Consider the following 17,463-nt stretch of genomic DNA (forward strand, 5'->3'; position numbering starts at 1 on the left):
TCGTAGCCTACGATAGAGTCAATTATTATTGTTTGTTGATTTCATCATGAGTGTTGTTGACATTTGGAGGGGAAAAAATATCACACTAGGCTCAGCAATACTAAAATGATCAATCTATATTGAGCGAATCACGAGGAGTGTTTAGTTTTTATTTTTGTAGTTTTTTGTTCATTATACTAAATAAAAAAAAAAAAAATTTTCTTAGTTTATGTTATGTCAAAAAATTAAATAATTTTAACTACTCTTTTGAAGCATGTCGGTACTACCAACAATAAAAATCTAATTATTAAGGTAATAAATAATTTAATTATAACATTTATTTCAGTAAAATTCATAACACTTTGTTGTTTAGGTCAGATTGTAGTTAATATGCTTATAAAATGTATATCAATTAAATGGGACAACCATACTTTTACAATAAATGAAAATGTCTATGGATGTTTTTTTAGGACTTAGATTTATTGGATATTTAGATACAGGATTTTTAAATTTTAAGCAAAATGAGGAAAATTAAAAATAACACATGCGTTTAAATGGTAGCGTTAATATGTTGGATTTAAAATTATGTAATTTTTAAATAAAATTTGTTTTTTTGTTCGTTATGATGTTTAAAGAAGAAAAAATAACCTATTATAATTGTTTTCATTATAGGAAATTTAATTAGTAAACTTTTTTTGAAATGCATAATTTAGGAAAAAATCAGTATTACAAAAAAAAAAAAAAAAAATAAAAATAAAAACTTAATACAACGTAGCGAAAAAATATTTATGTAAGTAATATATACGAAAGATTTTGATAATATTTATACTATATTTTGTTTAAGTTTTTACCAACTATTATATGGATATAGTGTAATTTTTAGAATATTTTGATTTTTCTTAGCTTTCTGTTTATAATTTTTTTTTCTTTTGTTCTTTGATAAAAGTTGGTGAAAAATAAATTCTTTAGTCAAAAACTTGAAAATTTAATAGTAAAAACTTATTCTTACAACAATTTAAAAATATTTGATATACATATGCACAGTTTTTTTTTCCATGTATTTAGTATCATAACTTCCATGAAATTGAATATTAAAAGAGAAAAATAAAATTTTCGTTAATAACTTCTGTTATTTTGTGGTCAATATTTATCGTCGTGACAAAACTGTTCCGATTACGTTTATTATTAATTTCTATCCACAATGAAAACTTCAAAAAATATCGATTAATTTTAAGTTATTTAAATCATGAACTTATTAAAACCGTTCTGTAATAGGGTGATATTGAGTTATAAGCTATTAGATATTACAATGTTATATTATATATTTATATACAGTGTTAAATTAATAAATAATATATTTATACATAATGATTTATTAAAAATGAGTTCAACTGTTTAAGTTTTAACCTACTATTTTTTTTTTTTTTTGGAGAAATAAATTACTTATATCCATATAAATATTTCATAAAATATTCTTAAAATTAGATGCTGATATATTACGTCTTCGCTCAGAATTGCATTTTTATGTACAATAATGATTCGTAGTTGAATTTAAATTAAATGCAACCATAATATTGTTATTCTACTGTTATTCTAAATCATAAAAGACGCTCAAAATGTTACAATAGAGTAAGTTCTTTGTTTTATTTAATATAAACTTTCCTTTAAGAATTTAGAATTTCTTTTATTAGATAGGTAAATTTTAAACAGTTCTAAAATATTAATTGTTTTCCATTTCATTAGAAAATTAACAATTTATATAACAGAAAAATATGATGATAGATACAAGAAAAAATTGACTTATAGATTAATATGTTGAGGAAGGCCATCTATTGATGAAATCCAAAATACGTTAATTAAATTTTATTTTATGAATAATTTAATTTTACTTATTTATTTACTTAAGCATTTATATCTTATATTATATATATATTATAACTTTTATTGTTTTTTTTATGTGTTTTAATTATTTTAATTTTAGGGAATAAATTTAAAAATGATATACTTTAATAGATAATGTATATGTTAGTCTCTACTTGTATATAAGCTTTTAAGTTTGATGTTGGTTAATTATTACTAATGTGCTAATATATTCATAGAGATGACTAATAAGTTGAAATCGATAATCGTTATAGAATATTGTAGTTAATTTTTACTATTAACAATTTTACTAATGTAGAATTGAACAAAAAGTTTTTAAATATTTAAAATTTGAATGATTTTGACTTATTAAATCGGTCTTTAAACTAATTTTAATAATCTTTAAAATAAAAAAAATAAAAAAAATAAATATATGATGATATTTTCTATTAACTAAATAGTTATATGTTATGTCTAAATATACAAAATAAATTACTCAATTGTAAATGTTGATTTGGAAAAAAGTATATGAATCTATTATTGAAAAAAGTAGGCTACGAAGAAATTAAACTACTGTAAAATGTGCAACTGAACGTAAAAACGTTGCAGAAATACTGTTAAACGTTGTATTCTGTGTAAATTCTAAGTATTTATCTATAGGTATAATCAATTGTGCTGTGACGAAATAATGTAGAAATATAATTTGACATGGGTGGCAGTTAGATGAATATTGGTATAATTTAATACGATTGCCGTTGAATGATTTTTGATGATACGTTATTTAGAATTTAGACAGTATACTGTAATTGATTGATTCGATATAAGAATGTGTGCATTAAAAACAGTAATGGAATGTATACCTATAAATATTAATTATGTATTAAAGTATTCTAATATTTTACAACAAACGAGATAACCCATTTAAACCAATAGTAAAATTTTAAAGTATATAAGTAATTATGTTTTTGTGCAGAATGTACGAGTTCTAATATTTATATATTTTTAATAAGCTTTAAGTTTATCATTATAATATTACGAGTATTTTAGATTAAGCAATAAATGTACAATGATGTTTTTTTTTTTTGTATCTAATGTCTATTATTGCTTTTTGGATTAGTAAAAATACTTCATGATTATCTTATTTGGTTGAATTTTAAAAACGAATAATTATAGAAACTTGAGATTTTATCAGGTAATGAAATATTAGAATTTTATAGGTATGGTTTAATTTTTGAAATACTTTGAATCTTTTTAAACTATTTATTGACATAATCGATTTTTTTTCCTTTTACAAATATCGATAAAAATATTTTTGCACGGTCAAACACCTTGAAAATCTAATAGGTACGTTGTTTCTCATATCTTGTTTTAATACCTATTTAATATTATTAAAGATACATGTGCATGACTTTTTTTTTTATAAGCATTTAAAGTTTAAATTTGGACAAAATTATATACAAAACAAAGAAGAATGATTTTAGTTAATTTGTTGTAATTCAAAAACATTATTTGCGGGGAACTAGAAACTTTTACGTATATTATTATAGTATTTTATTATACACACTAGTAGAATAAACTTATCTATATATCTATCTATAAATATATGTGAATGAATATTTGTTTATTAAATTATTGAACCATTTTTTACTAAGAATTAAATCAATAATATTTTGAGACTAGAATGATATTATTTGTAACTTATTGCTTCAACTTTTATATGTTTTTACAGGTGGTTCATACGTAAAATTAAATTAAATTCTAGAAAATAGAATATTATACTATTGTCCATTTTAATGGTTACCACTGATTAAAGATTATATTATTATAATTGTTATTAATAGAAATATAGTGTATATAAATTTAAAAAAAAATATAGGACTATAAATTGTATTACAAAAGAATTATTAATGGGAAAAATAAAGTTTTGAATGAAACAGCATTTTAGAAACAAACAATATATTTTCAAATATAATAAAAATTATATTCAAATTTCGAACTCAACGTGTACGAAGTAATTTAAATAATATTTAAATGATTATTTAACTCGTCGTGTATAAAATTATTTAAATAAAATAGCTATAACAATTTATTTCAAGACTTTACACGGATGATAGTAGGTAATTTAGCTAGTATATCATCAAATATACTTAGTAATATTGGCTAAAAGATCATCTTTGGTCAAAATCATTTTTAATATGCAATGATTTATCATTTAAGTCAAGTCTTATAAATAAATTACCACTGACATCTATAACTATACTGCAGAAAGGTTATTTATTTCCCTACTTTTTGTTTATTGTTTTACGAGTAACTTGATTGTACTATTCTATGTTTATTCTTTTTTTTTTTTAAAAAGGTCATTTATTTTTAAAGTTTTTTGGTGGGTTGTTGTTAATGGTGATTGATGATATATGAAAGATTAGAGAATTTGAGTGGAGTTTGGAATAACATTTTTTATTATGACGGATTGCTACTTAAGTAATTGTTAGTATTTGTTAATCGTTATGTACGAGTAGAGTATTGTTGGTCGTGTACCGTGGATCTTCAGTGATTTGTCTAAAATATATTGATTGAAAGGCTTGGATTGATCTTATGCATATGTAATATTTGTATTTATTTTATAAAGTGTATTCGTTGGAACTGTCGTCTCCTCATTTATCCGCTTTCGTTGACAGACTTGAAAAAACCACTGAAAACTATGACGAAACACTACCCTTCACCGTTTACACCAAGAGACTCGACAGAAATGTGCATGCAAACCAAAAAACCACTTTCGGCCTGCCATACAGAAAACTTCGTGTTTCTAAGGTTTCTCATGCATCTCTTTGGATACACTGTTGATGGGCCACCAAAGTCGAATGATAAACATTCACTAATTGAATCATCCGCTACGACAGACATACGCAACGAGTTGCATTTCTTGGATGGTTATCAAAATCTGTTCAATGAAATGTTCATGTCCGTGTTCCAAAAAAAGAGGCGAAAAAGAGCCACGAATGATCAATACGATTTCATAATTGTCGGTGCTGGATCAGCGGGCTGCGTCGTCGCCAACAGGTTGTCGGAGATAAAAGACTGGAAGGTATCTATTTTAAGTTATGCTACATTAAGTTATTACAGGAACTAAACTACAACGATTTTTAAGGACTGTGAATTTCATATTTTGTTTAAACCATACTTGTTTTATAAATATTGGTATCTAAATATTATAATTTTAAATATATGATCTTTTAGAACCTTATAAGAACCACAAAGACAGTAATGTAACTACCCCTAAAATGTTGTATGATTGTAGTTACTTCATAATTTTTCCTGAAAAGTGACCCATGGGGAGGTTTATTTTTTTCGTTTATTATTTATTGTAGTTATAACTTAAAAAATACAATTTTTTTTTTTACTATTTTGAGTTGATATCTATTACCATAGACTTATAAATAACTTTTATATTTGTTAACATAAGTGCATTAATAACTAACATTTTAAGTATAAGACTAAAAAAAATAGGATACGAAATGTTTCTTAATAATAATAATAACTTTATTTCAGAAATATTTAATGTTCTTAGTGAATGATATTATGGTTTGGTATAATGAGTATTTCTCAATATTAAAATTACTCCATTTATTTATTAAATAATATGTCATTAATTAGTATTGTTTTTACATTTCGATAGATATTACTCCTCGAAGCCGGAATTGAAGAACCAGAATTTTCTTCTGTACCAGGGCTTGCATCGTTACAATTGGGAAGTAAAATCGATTGGAACTATACAACACAGCCTGATGTACACATGTGCAAGTCTAGACCAGGAGGTATGTGTGATTGGGCTAGAGGTAAAGTAATGGGTGGGTCAAGCACGATCAATTATATGATTTATACCCGAGGAAATATGGAAGATTATAATGAATGGGAACGTATGGGAAATACTGGTACGTACATAATCAGATAAATATATAAATATAACGCGATGTACATTTCACATGATCAATTTCACCTGTTCGAAATTAATACGTAACACCTTATCTTATTTTTCCTTGATATTAGATACTATTTACTATAAATATATGATACCAATAAATAATTTTTTTTTTGTATGGCGCTTATGTCCAACCAATAAATAATAAACTTACATAAGTATATTATCCATAGATGATATTATAATAGTATTACGAAATATTGATGCTAATTATTATTTATTATGTAGTTATGTTTTACTTATTTGAATTTAATACAGCGTGTGGTAAATTATATAACACAATACACTATTATAAGATAAATGGCTATCAATCACTTTAAAAATATTGGTTTTAGTTGGGATATTTAAAATTGGGAATATTATTTATCAGTATACTATGTTATATTACGTGTTAAATAAGGTGTATCATAGTACGTTATTTATGTTTTATTTTTGTTTTTTTATATTACTATAACTACGATCTTTAAATCATCATGGAACCAGTCATCAGGGTATAATGGTGATAAATGATGATGCACAGCCACGTTTCTACCATTATGTATATATATGTATGCATACACTTTAATGTTTGAGTTTTTGAGTTACATAACGTCTCGTTGTTCTTTAATATTTTTATTACAAGAAAATATAATTATTTTGTGGTTTGAGTTTAACCAACCTTCATAAGAATAATAATAATAAAAAAAATAAAATAAATCATATTCATAAAATTTGTTGGTTGTTCGATATTATGTACGCATGTTGATATTCGTTTAGTTGTAGTATTTCAGAGCATATCAAAAGAAAGTATCATAACGATTACGTCATTCTTATGAGAATAAGATGTTTCGTATTTGTTTATTTTATACCTGTATTGATGACCGTGAAAAATTGATTGTTTCTTTTAACTTTATTCTCAGGTGGCTATGCTATACAGTAGTAATTTATATATTTTCTCTTGTATGATGTCGATAATGTATAAATTATTAATAATTGCTATTCAATACATATATACATATATAATATATATAAATATAAAATTAATTTTTTACAACATGAATTTAATTTGGTCTACAAAAATTGAATAGATTTTTGTTTATTTATAGAGTTGTCAATGATTAAAAAATAATATAATGATAATAATAATAAAAATTTTACTGATCCATTATGCATTGCCGTGGGATTTTTTTTTTTTTTTTTTTTGATGAAAAATATACTTAATTCGTGTGTTTTTTATTGAAAAGTACCTACGATAAAAAAAGGTTTATAGCTTATAGACTCAAAAACAGGTTTTGTTGAAAGTTTCGGAAATCGTTCTTAGAGATATTAGGAAAGTTTAGAAAGTAATTTGAACTATATTTATAAATATACCAAATACTTTATTCAATTCACCACAAATAAAGAAAATTATTTTATTAATTGTGGTTAAATCGATGTTGATTTTCTTGTGAATTGAAGTACACTAAAACTGGCATTCATAAATATTGTCATATTTTATGTTTCTTTAATTTTTTCGGCATGAAGTCAGATTATACAGCTAATATATATGTATAAAATATACATAATATATAAATATGTATTATAGATTTATACTTAAATGTGAATTTTTGCTTTAACATAGAAAATAGAACACATAAGTAGAGAGACTTAAGTATTAAATTGATATTTATCATACAAAGAAAATGTTTTATTACTACTAACTGTTGTAGAAATTTGATTTTAATATTATTTATAGTAGACAAATCGAAAATAATTGGTTCATAATTTATTATCCAAAATCTTTCTTGAATCGTAGAATCGTTGAAATCTATCAAGTATTCTTATTATTTTATAAGGCTCAGAGATATTAATTTTAACTCAGAGTCCAATAAGTATCAATTATAATTGATAAAACATAATTGTTAGTCTTATTCATAAGACAATTCATTTTATTATGTTGTTAAAAAAAATTCAAATCATTAGACACCTAAGAAAAAAAAATAAAATATTTATTTTAATAATTTTACTTTTGCATTATTGGCGACAGAATTTTTTTTTTTTTTGTTGTAGTAAGATCTTAATAAATATGTTTTTAATTTTTCAGTGATATAAATTAATATATTATATAAATATATTTATTTTTCAGGATGGGGATATGATGATATTCTATACTATTTTAAAAAATCCGAGGATAATGAAGATCCAGAAATTTATAAAAAAAATAAAAAGTATCATGGTAAAGGTGGATATCTTACGGTGGAATGGTTTCCATATGTGGATCATACAGCAGTAGCTTTAATTAAGGTACAAAAACTATAACGTTGGTAAACTAAATAGAAGGTATAAAATAGCAAGTAGGTGGTTAATCTTCTCTACATGTAAGTGTCGAGTATGTATTGTCATTAAATATGTAATTTCATTATGACGTATACGTTAAATTTGAATTCAATGATGAATCATCGTATGCAAAAAATTAAGTATATTTTCTGATATATTTATACTAATAATATTTGAAATTAATTTTATGTTAATAATGCAGTAGTTTGAATTAATGCATGTATAAAACATTGAATTTATTACATCATACTATCATTATTTAATTGTTATAATAGTATCTATATATTTATATCATAATATTATTGCAATTAATTTTTACGACAATACAGACTTACCGTAGACCAATGTGAATAGGTTTGTGATATAAATAGACAATAGTATAAAATAAAACGATTATTTTGAAAATATTACTGTGTACTAATATAATAATATACCTAAAAGTTTCATTTTTTCACAAATAATATTTTTGAGATATCAAAAAAAAAAAAAAAAAAATTATTATTCAATTAAATAACTATCTAATTTTATTCATATTAAAACTTAAAATATCTACTCAAAAATTCTTATTTAAATATTAATTTTAGTATTAATCAACTGTGAGTTATGAGAAACCTTAAATTAAATTTTCAATTTTTTTTGATACAGTAACAAAATGTTTATCTCTATTTATAAAAAAATAAAATTGAAATAGTTAAATTACTATAAATAACTTAGAAGTAGTCAAATTTTAAAAAAAATATAGGATTATATGTAGATAATATTATTAAAAGCATTTTAAAGACATTTGAAGTATGGTCATTCCTTTTCAAATTACAACTAAATAACTAATAAAGAAATCGATTTTATCGAAAACTAATTTTTTTTTAATAGAAATACCTATACAAATAACCATTTTTAAATTTTTTCAATTATCAAAGAAATCACTTGGAGTTTTTTTACTTTTGACCACATCGAGTACTAAGTATTAACTAAATCCATTTTCTGACAGAAAAGGTATTAAAGTTAAAAATTTAGGCATTTTTACTGCTCCAAAAGTCTATGACAGACAAAAATTAAACAATACACATATATTATATCAATACATTCATTTCTCCATTTATAATTTGTTTACGTGTTTAATTTATCTTATTTTATTCACATAGAATGTATTATACATTTTTAAATCATCTATAACATTCATTAAATAATTAAATAAATTACCAGTTATTTTTTGGGTGGTTATTTATTTTAATTTTTTTAAGTAATTCATTTTGCAAGTAATATAACAAAAATTAAATATAACTTCAAAGTTTAAATTAATTATTTTTTGTAATTTATATTATTGTTTAAGGCGTGGAAAGAGAAAGGTTTGCCTTATGTAGACGTAAATGCTGAAAATCAAATAGGTGTAACTCATTTACAATCAACAGCTAGGCACGGCGAACGAATGAGCACCAATAAAGCGTTCATAAGACCAATTAGAAAAAAACGAAAAAACCTAACTGTTCTCACAGACGCACACGTCACTAGGGTGTTGATTGAAAATAAACGCGCTGTCGGGGTAGAATTTTTGTATAAGAATCAACTTAGAACAGTATTCGCAAGAAAAGAAGTGATTCTGAGTGCCGGTAGTCTAAATTCACCAAAAATACTGATGCTTTCCGGCATCGGGCCAAAAAAACACTTGGAGATGATGAATATTAAAGTGGTGAAAAATTTAGCTGTCGGAAGGAATCTACAGGATCACGTCACGTCTGACGGTATTGTAATACGTGTAAAAAAAACCGCTACCGATAAACCACTCAAAGAGAAAAAGGAAGACGCTATTTTGTACAAAAAGAAAAGAAAAGGTCCTCTGGCAGCCACTGGCCCATTACAATGTGGCGTATTTCTTCAGACCAAGTACGCTACTTACTATTATTATATTATACAAAAATACTTCGTTTCACTGTCGATATACGGCGCGCATAAATGCAACACATTATTCGTTTGTGGTTAACATTTTATACTATTGCATGTTTATATAATTTTTTTAATTTTCCCACGAACACTTTAATGAAAACTATCTAAGTACTAATATACATTTGAAAATATTGCTTATAGATATGAAGATTCACATGATCTCCCAGACATAAATTATGCATTTGATAATGGCAACGCGAAAGATTGGATTCTCGACCCTGCAAATGCAACGAAATTTGCCATGTCTCCTATTTCTTATTATGAAGCGATTAATGTAAGACCAATTTTGTTGAAGCCAAAAAGTAGAGGATATATATTACTTAACCAAACTGATCCGGTTTGGGGTCAACCACTGATTTATCCACGATTCTTTACTAAAGGAAACGATCTTCAAGTACTTGTTGAAGGTAATATAAATATAACACATGCATTGTATACGTAGCTATGGTAAAAATTGAAATCCAAAGATGACCATCGGAAATATCAATATTGGATATGATAATACATTTTCCACAAATAAATTTAAAAAAATAAAAGCTATAGTCATATTATAATAATATTATTTTATTAGCATGGTTTTATTAAATGTTCGTTTTCCTATTATAAAACATTATGAAACAACAAACAAGAATTAAATTCTTATTAATTATAATATAATAGTCAATGGAAATCCACAAATTATATAAACCCAGTTTACAGTAATATAGGTATATTAGATATAATTCTTGTAAGCTGGCACTTAGGTTGTATTTATTTTTAATGGTTTGCAGTATAAAACATGTTTTACACTCAGTCGTAATATAATTAAATGATTGGTTAGAATAAATAGTTTTATGATATAATAATTCATTAACTATGATATTTTTTGTTTACACTATTAGATTTTATTAGTGTTTAAATAATATTAGTTGATTTATATTAGCCTCAGACTTACAGACTTACTACATTCGTGTAATAAATAATTATACATGAGTATAATACATATAAGTTGAATTTTTTCTTATATCGTTAATTGTTATATCTAAAATCATTTCATTATAATGTATGAATTAAAATTTCAATATTTCATTCATAAAAATAAATTTAAAAGGGTTTTTGTTATTAATGACTAATCTCAGAAACTATCTATTGGACTTTAATAAAGATTATATTAATAGATTGAATAAATGATTGAGACTCGTAGGGTGTTTTAAACTTGTCTTTCAACTTCTATACTTTACAGGTTGGCTCAAACATGAATTCCGTTTTGGCTCATGAAAACCGAATAATTATTAATTTAAATCTGGCATTACAATTGGTTGAAAAAAAAAATGTTTAGACTAACAGATATGCCATGCGTTGTTGCGGATTTTCTTTTAAATAAAAGAAAATATTTTAATTTATTGTTTGTTACTTTAAAGTATAGGTACAAAAAAAAAAAGGAATGACTATAAATTATTTATACCTTTTAAACTCCGAAAATATTTGACCGATTTTGACAAAAGTTGCAGAAGTTGTTTTAAAGCTATCAGAAAAATGTAAAAAGTAGCTTGAACTACTTTTCAAAATTTATAAATTTATATAACCTATGTTCATTGCGGTTGAATTAGTTCACAAAACAAGGTACACCGATACCGATTTATCATAAATTAAGGTAAATTAAAACCAATATATATCAATATATCATCGTATTTCAGTTTGTTTCATTTTTTTCTTGACGAAGTCAGATTATTCAGCCAGTAATGTATAAATTACATCAAATATTATTTTGATACAGTAGAAAGAAATCAAGTTTGTCAAAAATACTATGGAACAAAAAATAAAAATAAAATTATTAATAATTGTTACTACAATTGATTTTATGCATTCAAAGATTCAAACAGGTACTTTAAAATATAAAATGTGCCTACTATAATCAAAACAATATCTAGTTCAAGTTAAGATTGCTTCTTCTTAACCCAGTTTTCTGAGATGTATACCTTTTAACTTGTTATTTAATGAAATCATTGACATAAATGTATATTTTTAAATATAACATTGTTAATTATTTATGTACGCTGTATAAAACTATCATAGACGAAGCTTATTCGAAACGTTTTCAAAACTGAACATTCTCTAAAATAATTACTCATTGGTAATTACGTAACGTCTTGGGTCACCATTTCAGTATTTTTATACTATGTAATAGTAACTATTTTGGCAAGTAATTTTCATCCTCTTAAACGGTGATTCGTACTAACTTAATGACTGGTTTTCTAGCGCTAAAATCAGGTTAATAGTATCCAATTGATTATTTTATAACGTACATATCCATTCGTGAGTGTGTGGGTAATATCATGATGATATTCTTTAATTTCAAAAAGCCATTGTCATCTCCCATTAAAACAACATGAATTATAATAAATTACCACAGTCCACAGTAGTGCTGTGTGTTGTTAACAAATAATTTCTTGTTACATAATGTATTTTATTTAAGTAATAAGTAAAAGAATAGAATAAAAAAAAAAAAATTAAATTATTACATTTACTGTCATTTAAAAAAAAAAGATTTCAACTTTTTTTAAAATACAGACAATTATTAAGTTTCAAATAATTCAAAATAATAATGTAAATTAATTATTTAGTAGACTTTTAATATTTTACTGTATAGTTGCGATGACTTTAATCTCATTTATGATAACATAAGAGTAAAATATAAGAATTATAATATAATAAATGGAAATTAATAAAATTAATATTATTAATGTTATTTTAAATATTTTATCGTTATGAATAGTGTTAGTGTATGTTTTGGGATTGACTGCCAGTAAATTTAAGAAAATGCAACTAAATAGTTAAATTATATTAATAATGTTATAAAATATAGTCATAGAATAACTATGAATAATATCCACTCTCTTTAAGTAAAAATTTTGTTTTTTGCACTTCGCAATACTCTAATCCCATAAAATATATTTTAAGGTTTTTTTTATGATAAATCATATTAAACATTGAGTATCTAAAATCCTTAACAAATGACCGCCTTTTTTCGGTTGGTTTTTATACCTGGTATAAAATACTGTATCAATATAAATTATAAAATTAAAATTGGTGAGGTGGTTACATACAATTCTTGGAGAGGAAGGTTGTAATTCTCTTTATTTTAGATAAATACATTTTTTTTTTAATTTTAATGAATTTAATTTTCACGCTTATTGAATATTTCATCCATCGGTAAGACCATATTATATTAATTCTAAATTATCAAATATTACTTATATATCACGAAAAAAGTGTGAAATGTGGTGAGGAATTAAGTTTTTTTGTCATTGCCGTACCCTGGTGTATATTTCAATAGAATAAAAGCAATGAAACTTAATTAATGTTTTAATAAAAACAAACATTATTAAATTAATCGTAGCTTTTATGAGTAAAATATATTTTATCATATGCATGGTAGGAGACATCATATTTACGGGCGTAACCAGAATTTAGTTTATCATGTTATCGCATGTTACACGATAATATAATATTACATTATATAATATGTGCAGGTATGAAAATCGGAGCAAATCTGGTGAACACGGAAGCAATGCGTAAAATAGGTGCCATGCTAGTCGACGTACCGGCAAAGGCTTGCAAGGAATATAAGTTTGGCACGGACGAGTATTGGGCGTGTATAGCCATGGAGTACACGGCCACTATATACCATCCGGTGGGCACGTGCAAGATGGGACCGGAATATGACGAGGAAGCCGTCGTCGATCCGGAACTGCGAGTGTACGGGGTTGCAGGTCTAAGGGTGGTAGACGCTTCTATCATGCCCACTATCGTTCGGGGAAACACGAACGCACCAACCATAATGATTGCGGAAAAAGCGTCAGATATGATTAAAGATCAATGGCATCAACTTCACGAAAATGAAAATGTAATCAACGATCATGAAGATGCGTAGTATGTTTTTATTATATATTATATGGCATTTTTTTCTTCGCGTCCAGTGACGGTCTCATTGAGGTCGCAGTCTGTTGAAATTAGTCATTTTCTTTTTTGTATTACTCTCGAGAGGTCACTATCCATTCATGTGTTGTGTCCAGTTTAAAAAAAAAATTTCGAATAGCAAATTTATATTTCTTATAATCGATTGTGTATTGTTAGTTTAAAACATCGAAAATAGCCGATGCTTTGACACATGTAATGTTCTTATCTTCAATTTTGATAATAGATCATTTGCTCTAAAAACTAACAATCATGATGAACAAAAATGTGATATGCTATATGTTTATAAGACGGAGACAACACATACATGAGTAATGTTCTCTTAAGAGGGCTCAACACACCCATCATTTAAAAGGATTGACTATAGTCAGCTGTTTTAATGCAATTTTGAAAATATTATGCGGTTTCATGTCAGTAATAACGATGATTATTACGTAATAATATGAGATTATGTAGAAACACGGTTTTGCGCGGGACGAGCTTACAAATATACTATTTGCAGTAGATTTATTACGTTTTTGCAATACATAGAAGAGAACTTTATCTCATTGTATTGTTTTTATTTTATTGATATCAAAGCATAATGATTTTCAATAAATAAAAGAAAAAACAAAAATAATTTACACAAATAAATAATTAATATTGTATTTAAGTCATCAAAAATATATAACTTTTGACATGTCGTATACTATACATTTTTTCTATATGTAAGATCAAAATTTAGTTAGACTACTATAAGTACTTTCTCGTGTAAAGTTTGTCCTGTGCAAAACCATTTTCAAAATAAATTACAGATATTACGATATCCTCCTAAGCGTAATCAGTGTCTAACCATTCTGCAACATTTACTTATCACACAAGCGCATTATAACGAAGGAATATCAGTAGGATTTATTGTTTTTGAAAAAAATTCTTAAATAGGACGAAAAATAAATATATAAATAAAATGTATCCATACCTATTTAAATGTCATCATAATTTTATAAATATAATATATAGTTTTGGAGTTTATAGTGTATACTTGAGTTGAATATAACAATTAAAGTTTAGTAGAAATGTTTGATTACACGGATAATAACTAATAAGCTGTAATTAAAAAGTATGCACTAACCCATGGTTTAATATGACCATAGTTATTATGTTTAAATTATTTTATTAATTCTTACTCCTCCTTGTTATCAATTTCATTCTCTCTTACTAACATTTTAAAAACAAACTTCTAACATTAAAAGTGCCTCCAGTGGGTGGCTTCTTATCTCCTGTCTCTTAAGCCATGTTATTTATTATCTCCATCGCATACGCTTATTGTAAAATAATAATTACAGATTGTGTATAATAATTTAAAAAAAAAAAAATTATTCTATTGTACAGAAATTTATTATAGAATAAAATTTAAAACTAACGATTTTAAGTTTCTGTAAGATTTAAAGATAAAAATAAAATGCATTTTATTAACATACCGTTGTTAGTTGAATAATAATAGGCATTATATAATTAGGTGTACAAGTTACGTAGTTTTTTTATTAATTTCATCGTGATCGTAATAATAAGTAGGCATTGCAATACTCTATATATGATTCGTGATGAAACATAAATATTGTTTAATTTAATGCAAACTGCAAAACACAACAGAAATATATCAAAAAGGCGTGTGTTTATTTATTTTTTGCAGGTTAGTTTTTTTAAATTAAACAAATTGTATAAATTCATTAGAAAATAGAAAACTTTAAAGTCTTAGTAAACTGTATAAAAATACGTATCATGTATAAAAGTGTTAAATTGATTATGAAAAAAAAAAAAAAACAAAATACAATTGTTAAAATAATTTGGCTTTAATATTTTTATAGTTCGTATAGATTTAATCATGACACATATTTACAATTACAATATTCCAAAAATATAACATGCCATTGACTCATAAAAATGCATAGAGATAAAAACAGATGTACAAAATGCTAGCTTTAGCACTAGCTTGCAGATTCGGTAATAGTTTCTAGTATATCGTAATAAAATGATAACTAAAATTTTTTTACATTTCCACAATATTCTAATATTGTATATTTTACATCAATAAATCGAAATACATTATTCTATTCATGCAGCATATTATTTTTAAAACAAATCCGTTATATTCTAAACTTTAGTTATTTTTTATACGTCCTATATCTTTTAAGGTAGTTAGATAGTATCTAGTCATTTTAATATTCAACTAACATATGTTTAAGATAATAAAACTATTCTTTAAATACCAATAAGAGCCTTACATAATAAAAGTACTAGGTTTGAACTTAACTTATATTAATAATTTTATAAATTATATAGTTATTTCATTTAGTTATTTTTTTTCTAATTTTATTTTTCTATAGATATATGGTGATATGATTGAATAGGTAATGAGTACTTTTAAAAGTGAATTTGATATTTTACGATTTATTTTCAATGTGTAATTTTATATCTTATCAAGCTAATATTATAAGATTTTGGTCACGAATCTGGAATATTAGTATAATCTACAGAATATAAGAAGATTAAAATGATTAAAATTATATTTTTAATTTAGAAGGGCGTTTTATCTATTACTCATTATTTGTTCATCAATATACATTGAACTTAAATAAATGAAATTTTTTACTTTTACATTCTACAAAATAATTTATACATAAATTTTGTTGAAACCGGATTTTTACGATAAGGTATCTAAATAAATTATACATTTTATATAACAACTATATGTGTACAAGTTATTAGTTATCTATTTAGTTACACTAAATTATAATCTATTATCGTTGATTTTTATTTCTGTTGGTATTAAAAATATGATATTTTAAATTAATATTTATATCAATTTTTAATTTGTTAATCGGATTATTTACAAGGCTACCTCAAAAAAAAAAAAAAAAATCATAAATTAGATTTATTTGTTTTACTAGTACAGAAGAATCTCGGTAATTCGGCCGTTCGATAATCCGATACGTCCAGTAATCCGGCTGTATTAACCTATATTTACCAATATGTATTTATATATAAATTTACTATCGTAAACGATAAACCGTTAGATAAAACTAAATAATAACAGATTAAATCCTAATAAACAAAAAGAAAACTGCTCTCAACCTAAAAGATTTTTAAATAATTTTAAATACGAGTAAAAATGTAAAATTCAATAAGTAAAAATACGTTTTTTTGTGAACTCCCTACTAATCTGGCAGTAGCGTGGTCTGATATGTGTCGGATTACCGAGATTCTACTGTACTTACCTATATTTGAAATAGAAAATAGAAAATTTATATAGTGAGAATAATTTAACTAATTTAATAATATTAACAAAATAAAATAAAATCTAAGTATTTTAAAATAAGCAAATTACATTTTTAATAGCATTAAATGTATACTGATGCATACATTTTTTTGCCAAATTATTCCTTGTTAAGGTAAAAATTTGAATATTTACTTAG

General features: G+C 24.5%; 1 protein-coding gene across 1 annotated transcript; it reads left to right on the forward strand.

Moving 5' to 3' along the window:
- Positions 1-255: 255 nt before the first annotated feature.
- LOC112596378 (glucose dehydrogenase [FAD, quinone]-like) lies at positions 256-13,999 on the forward strand. The gene is made up of 7 exons (XM_025342029.1): positions 256-291; positions 4,515-4,921; positions 5,513-5,768; positions 7,920-8,077; positions 9,441-9,991; positions 10,193-10,458; positions 13,564-13,999. The coding sequence occupies exons 2-7, from the start codon at positions 4,538-4,540 to the stop codon at positions 13,962-13,964; spliced, it is 2,016 nt and encodes a 671-aa protein (XP_025197814.1). The 5' UTR covers positions 256-291; positions 4,515-4,537; the 3' UTR covers positions 13,965-13,999.
- Positions 14,000-17,463: the final 3,464 nt, after the last annotated feature.

The sequence above is a fragment of the Melanaphis sacchari genome, unplaced genomic scaffold (genome assembly GCF_002803265.2).
Source record: "Melanaphis sacchari strain LSU unplaced genomic scaffold, SCAv2.0 Contig31_pilon_pilon, whole genome shotgun sequence".
In the NCBI taxonomy this organism is placed as follows: Eukaryota; Metazoa; Arthropoda; class Insecta; order Hemiptera; family Aphididae; genus Melanaphis; species Melanaphis sacchari.

What these genes read in the sequence shown, in the direction of transcription:
- LOC112596378 (XM_025342029.1), top strand. Translation starts at nt 4,538, where the DNA reads ATGACGAAACACTACCCTTCACCGTTTACACCAAGAGACTCGACAGAA. An exon ending in GGAACGTATGGGAAATACTG is followed by an intron (nt 5,769 to 7,919) that starts GTACGTACATAA and finishes TTTATTTTTCAG; the next exon opens with GATGGGGATATGATGATATT. An exon ending in CAGCAGTAGCTTTAATTAAG is followed by an intron (nt 8,078 to 9,440) that starts GTACAAAAACTA and finishes TTATTGTTTAAG; the next exon opens with GCGTGGAAAGAGAAAGGTTT.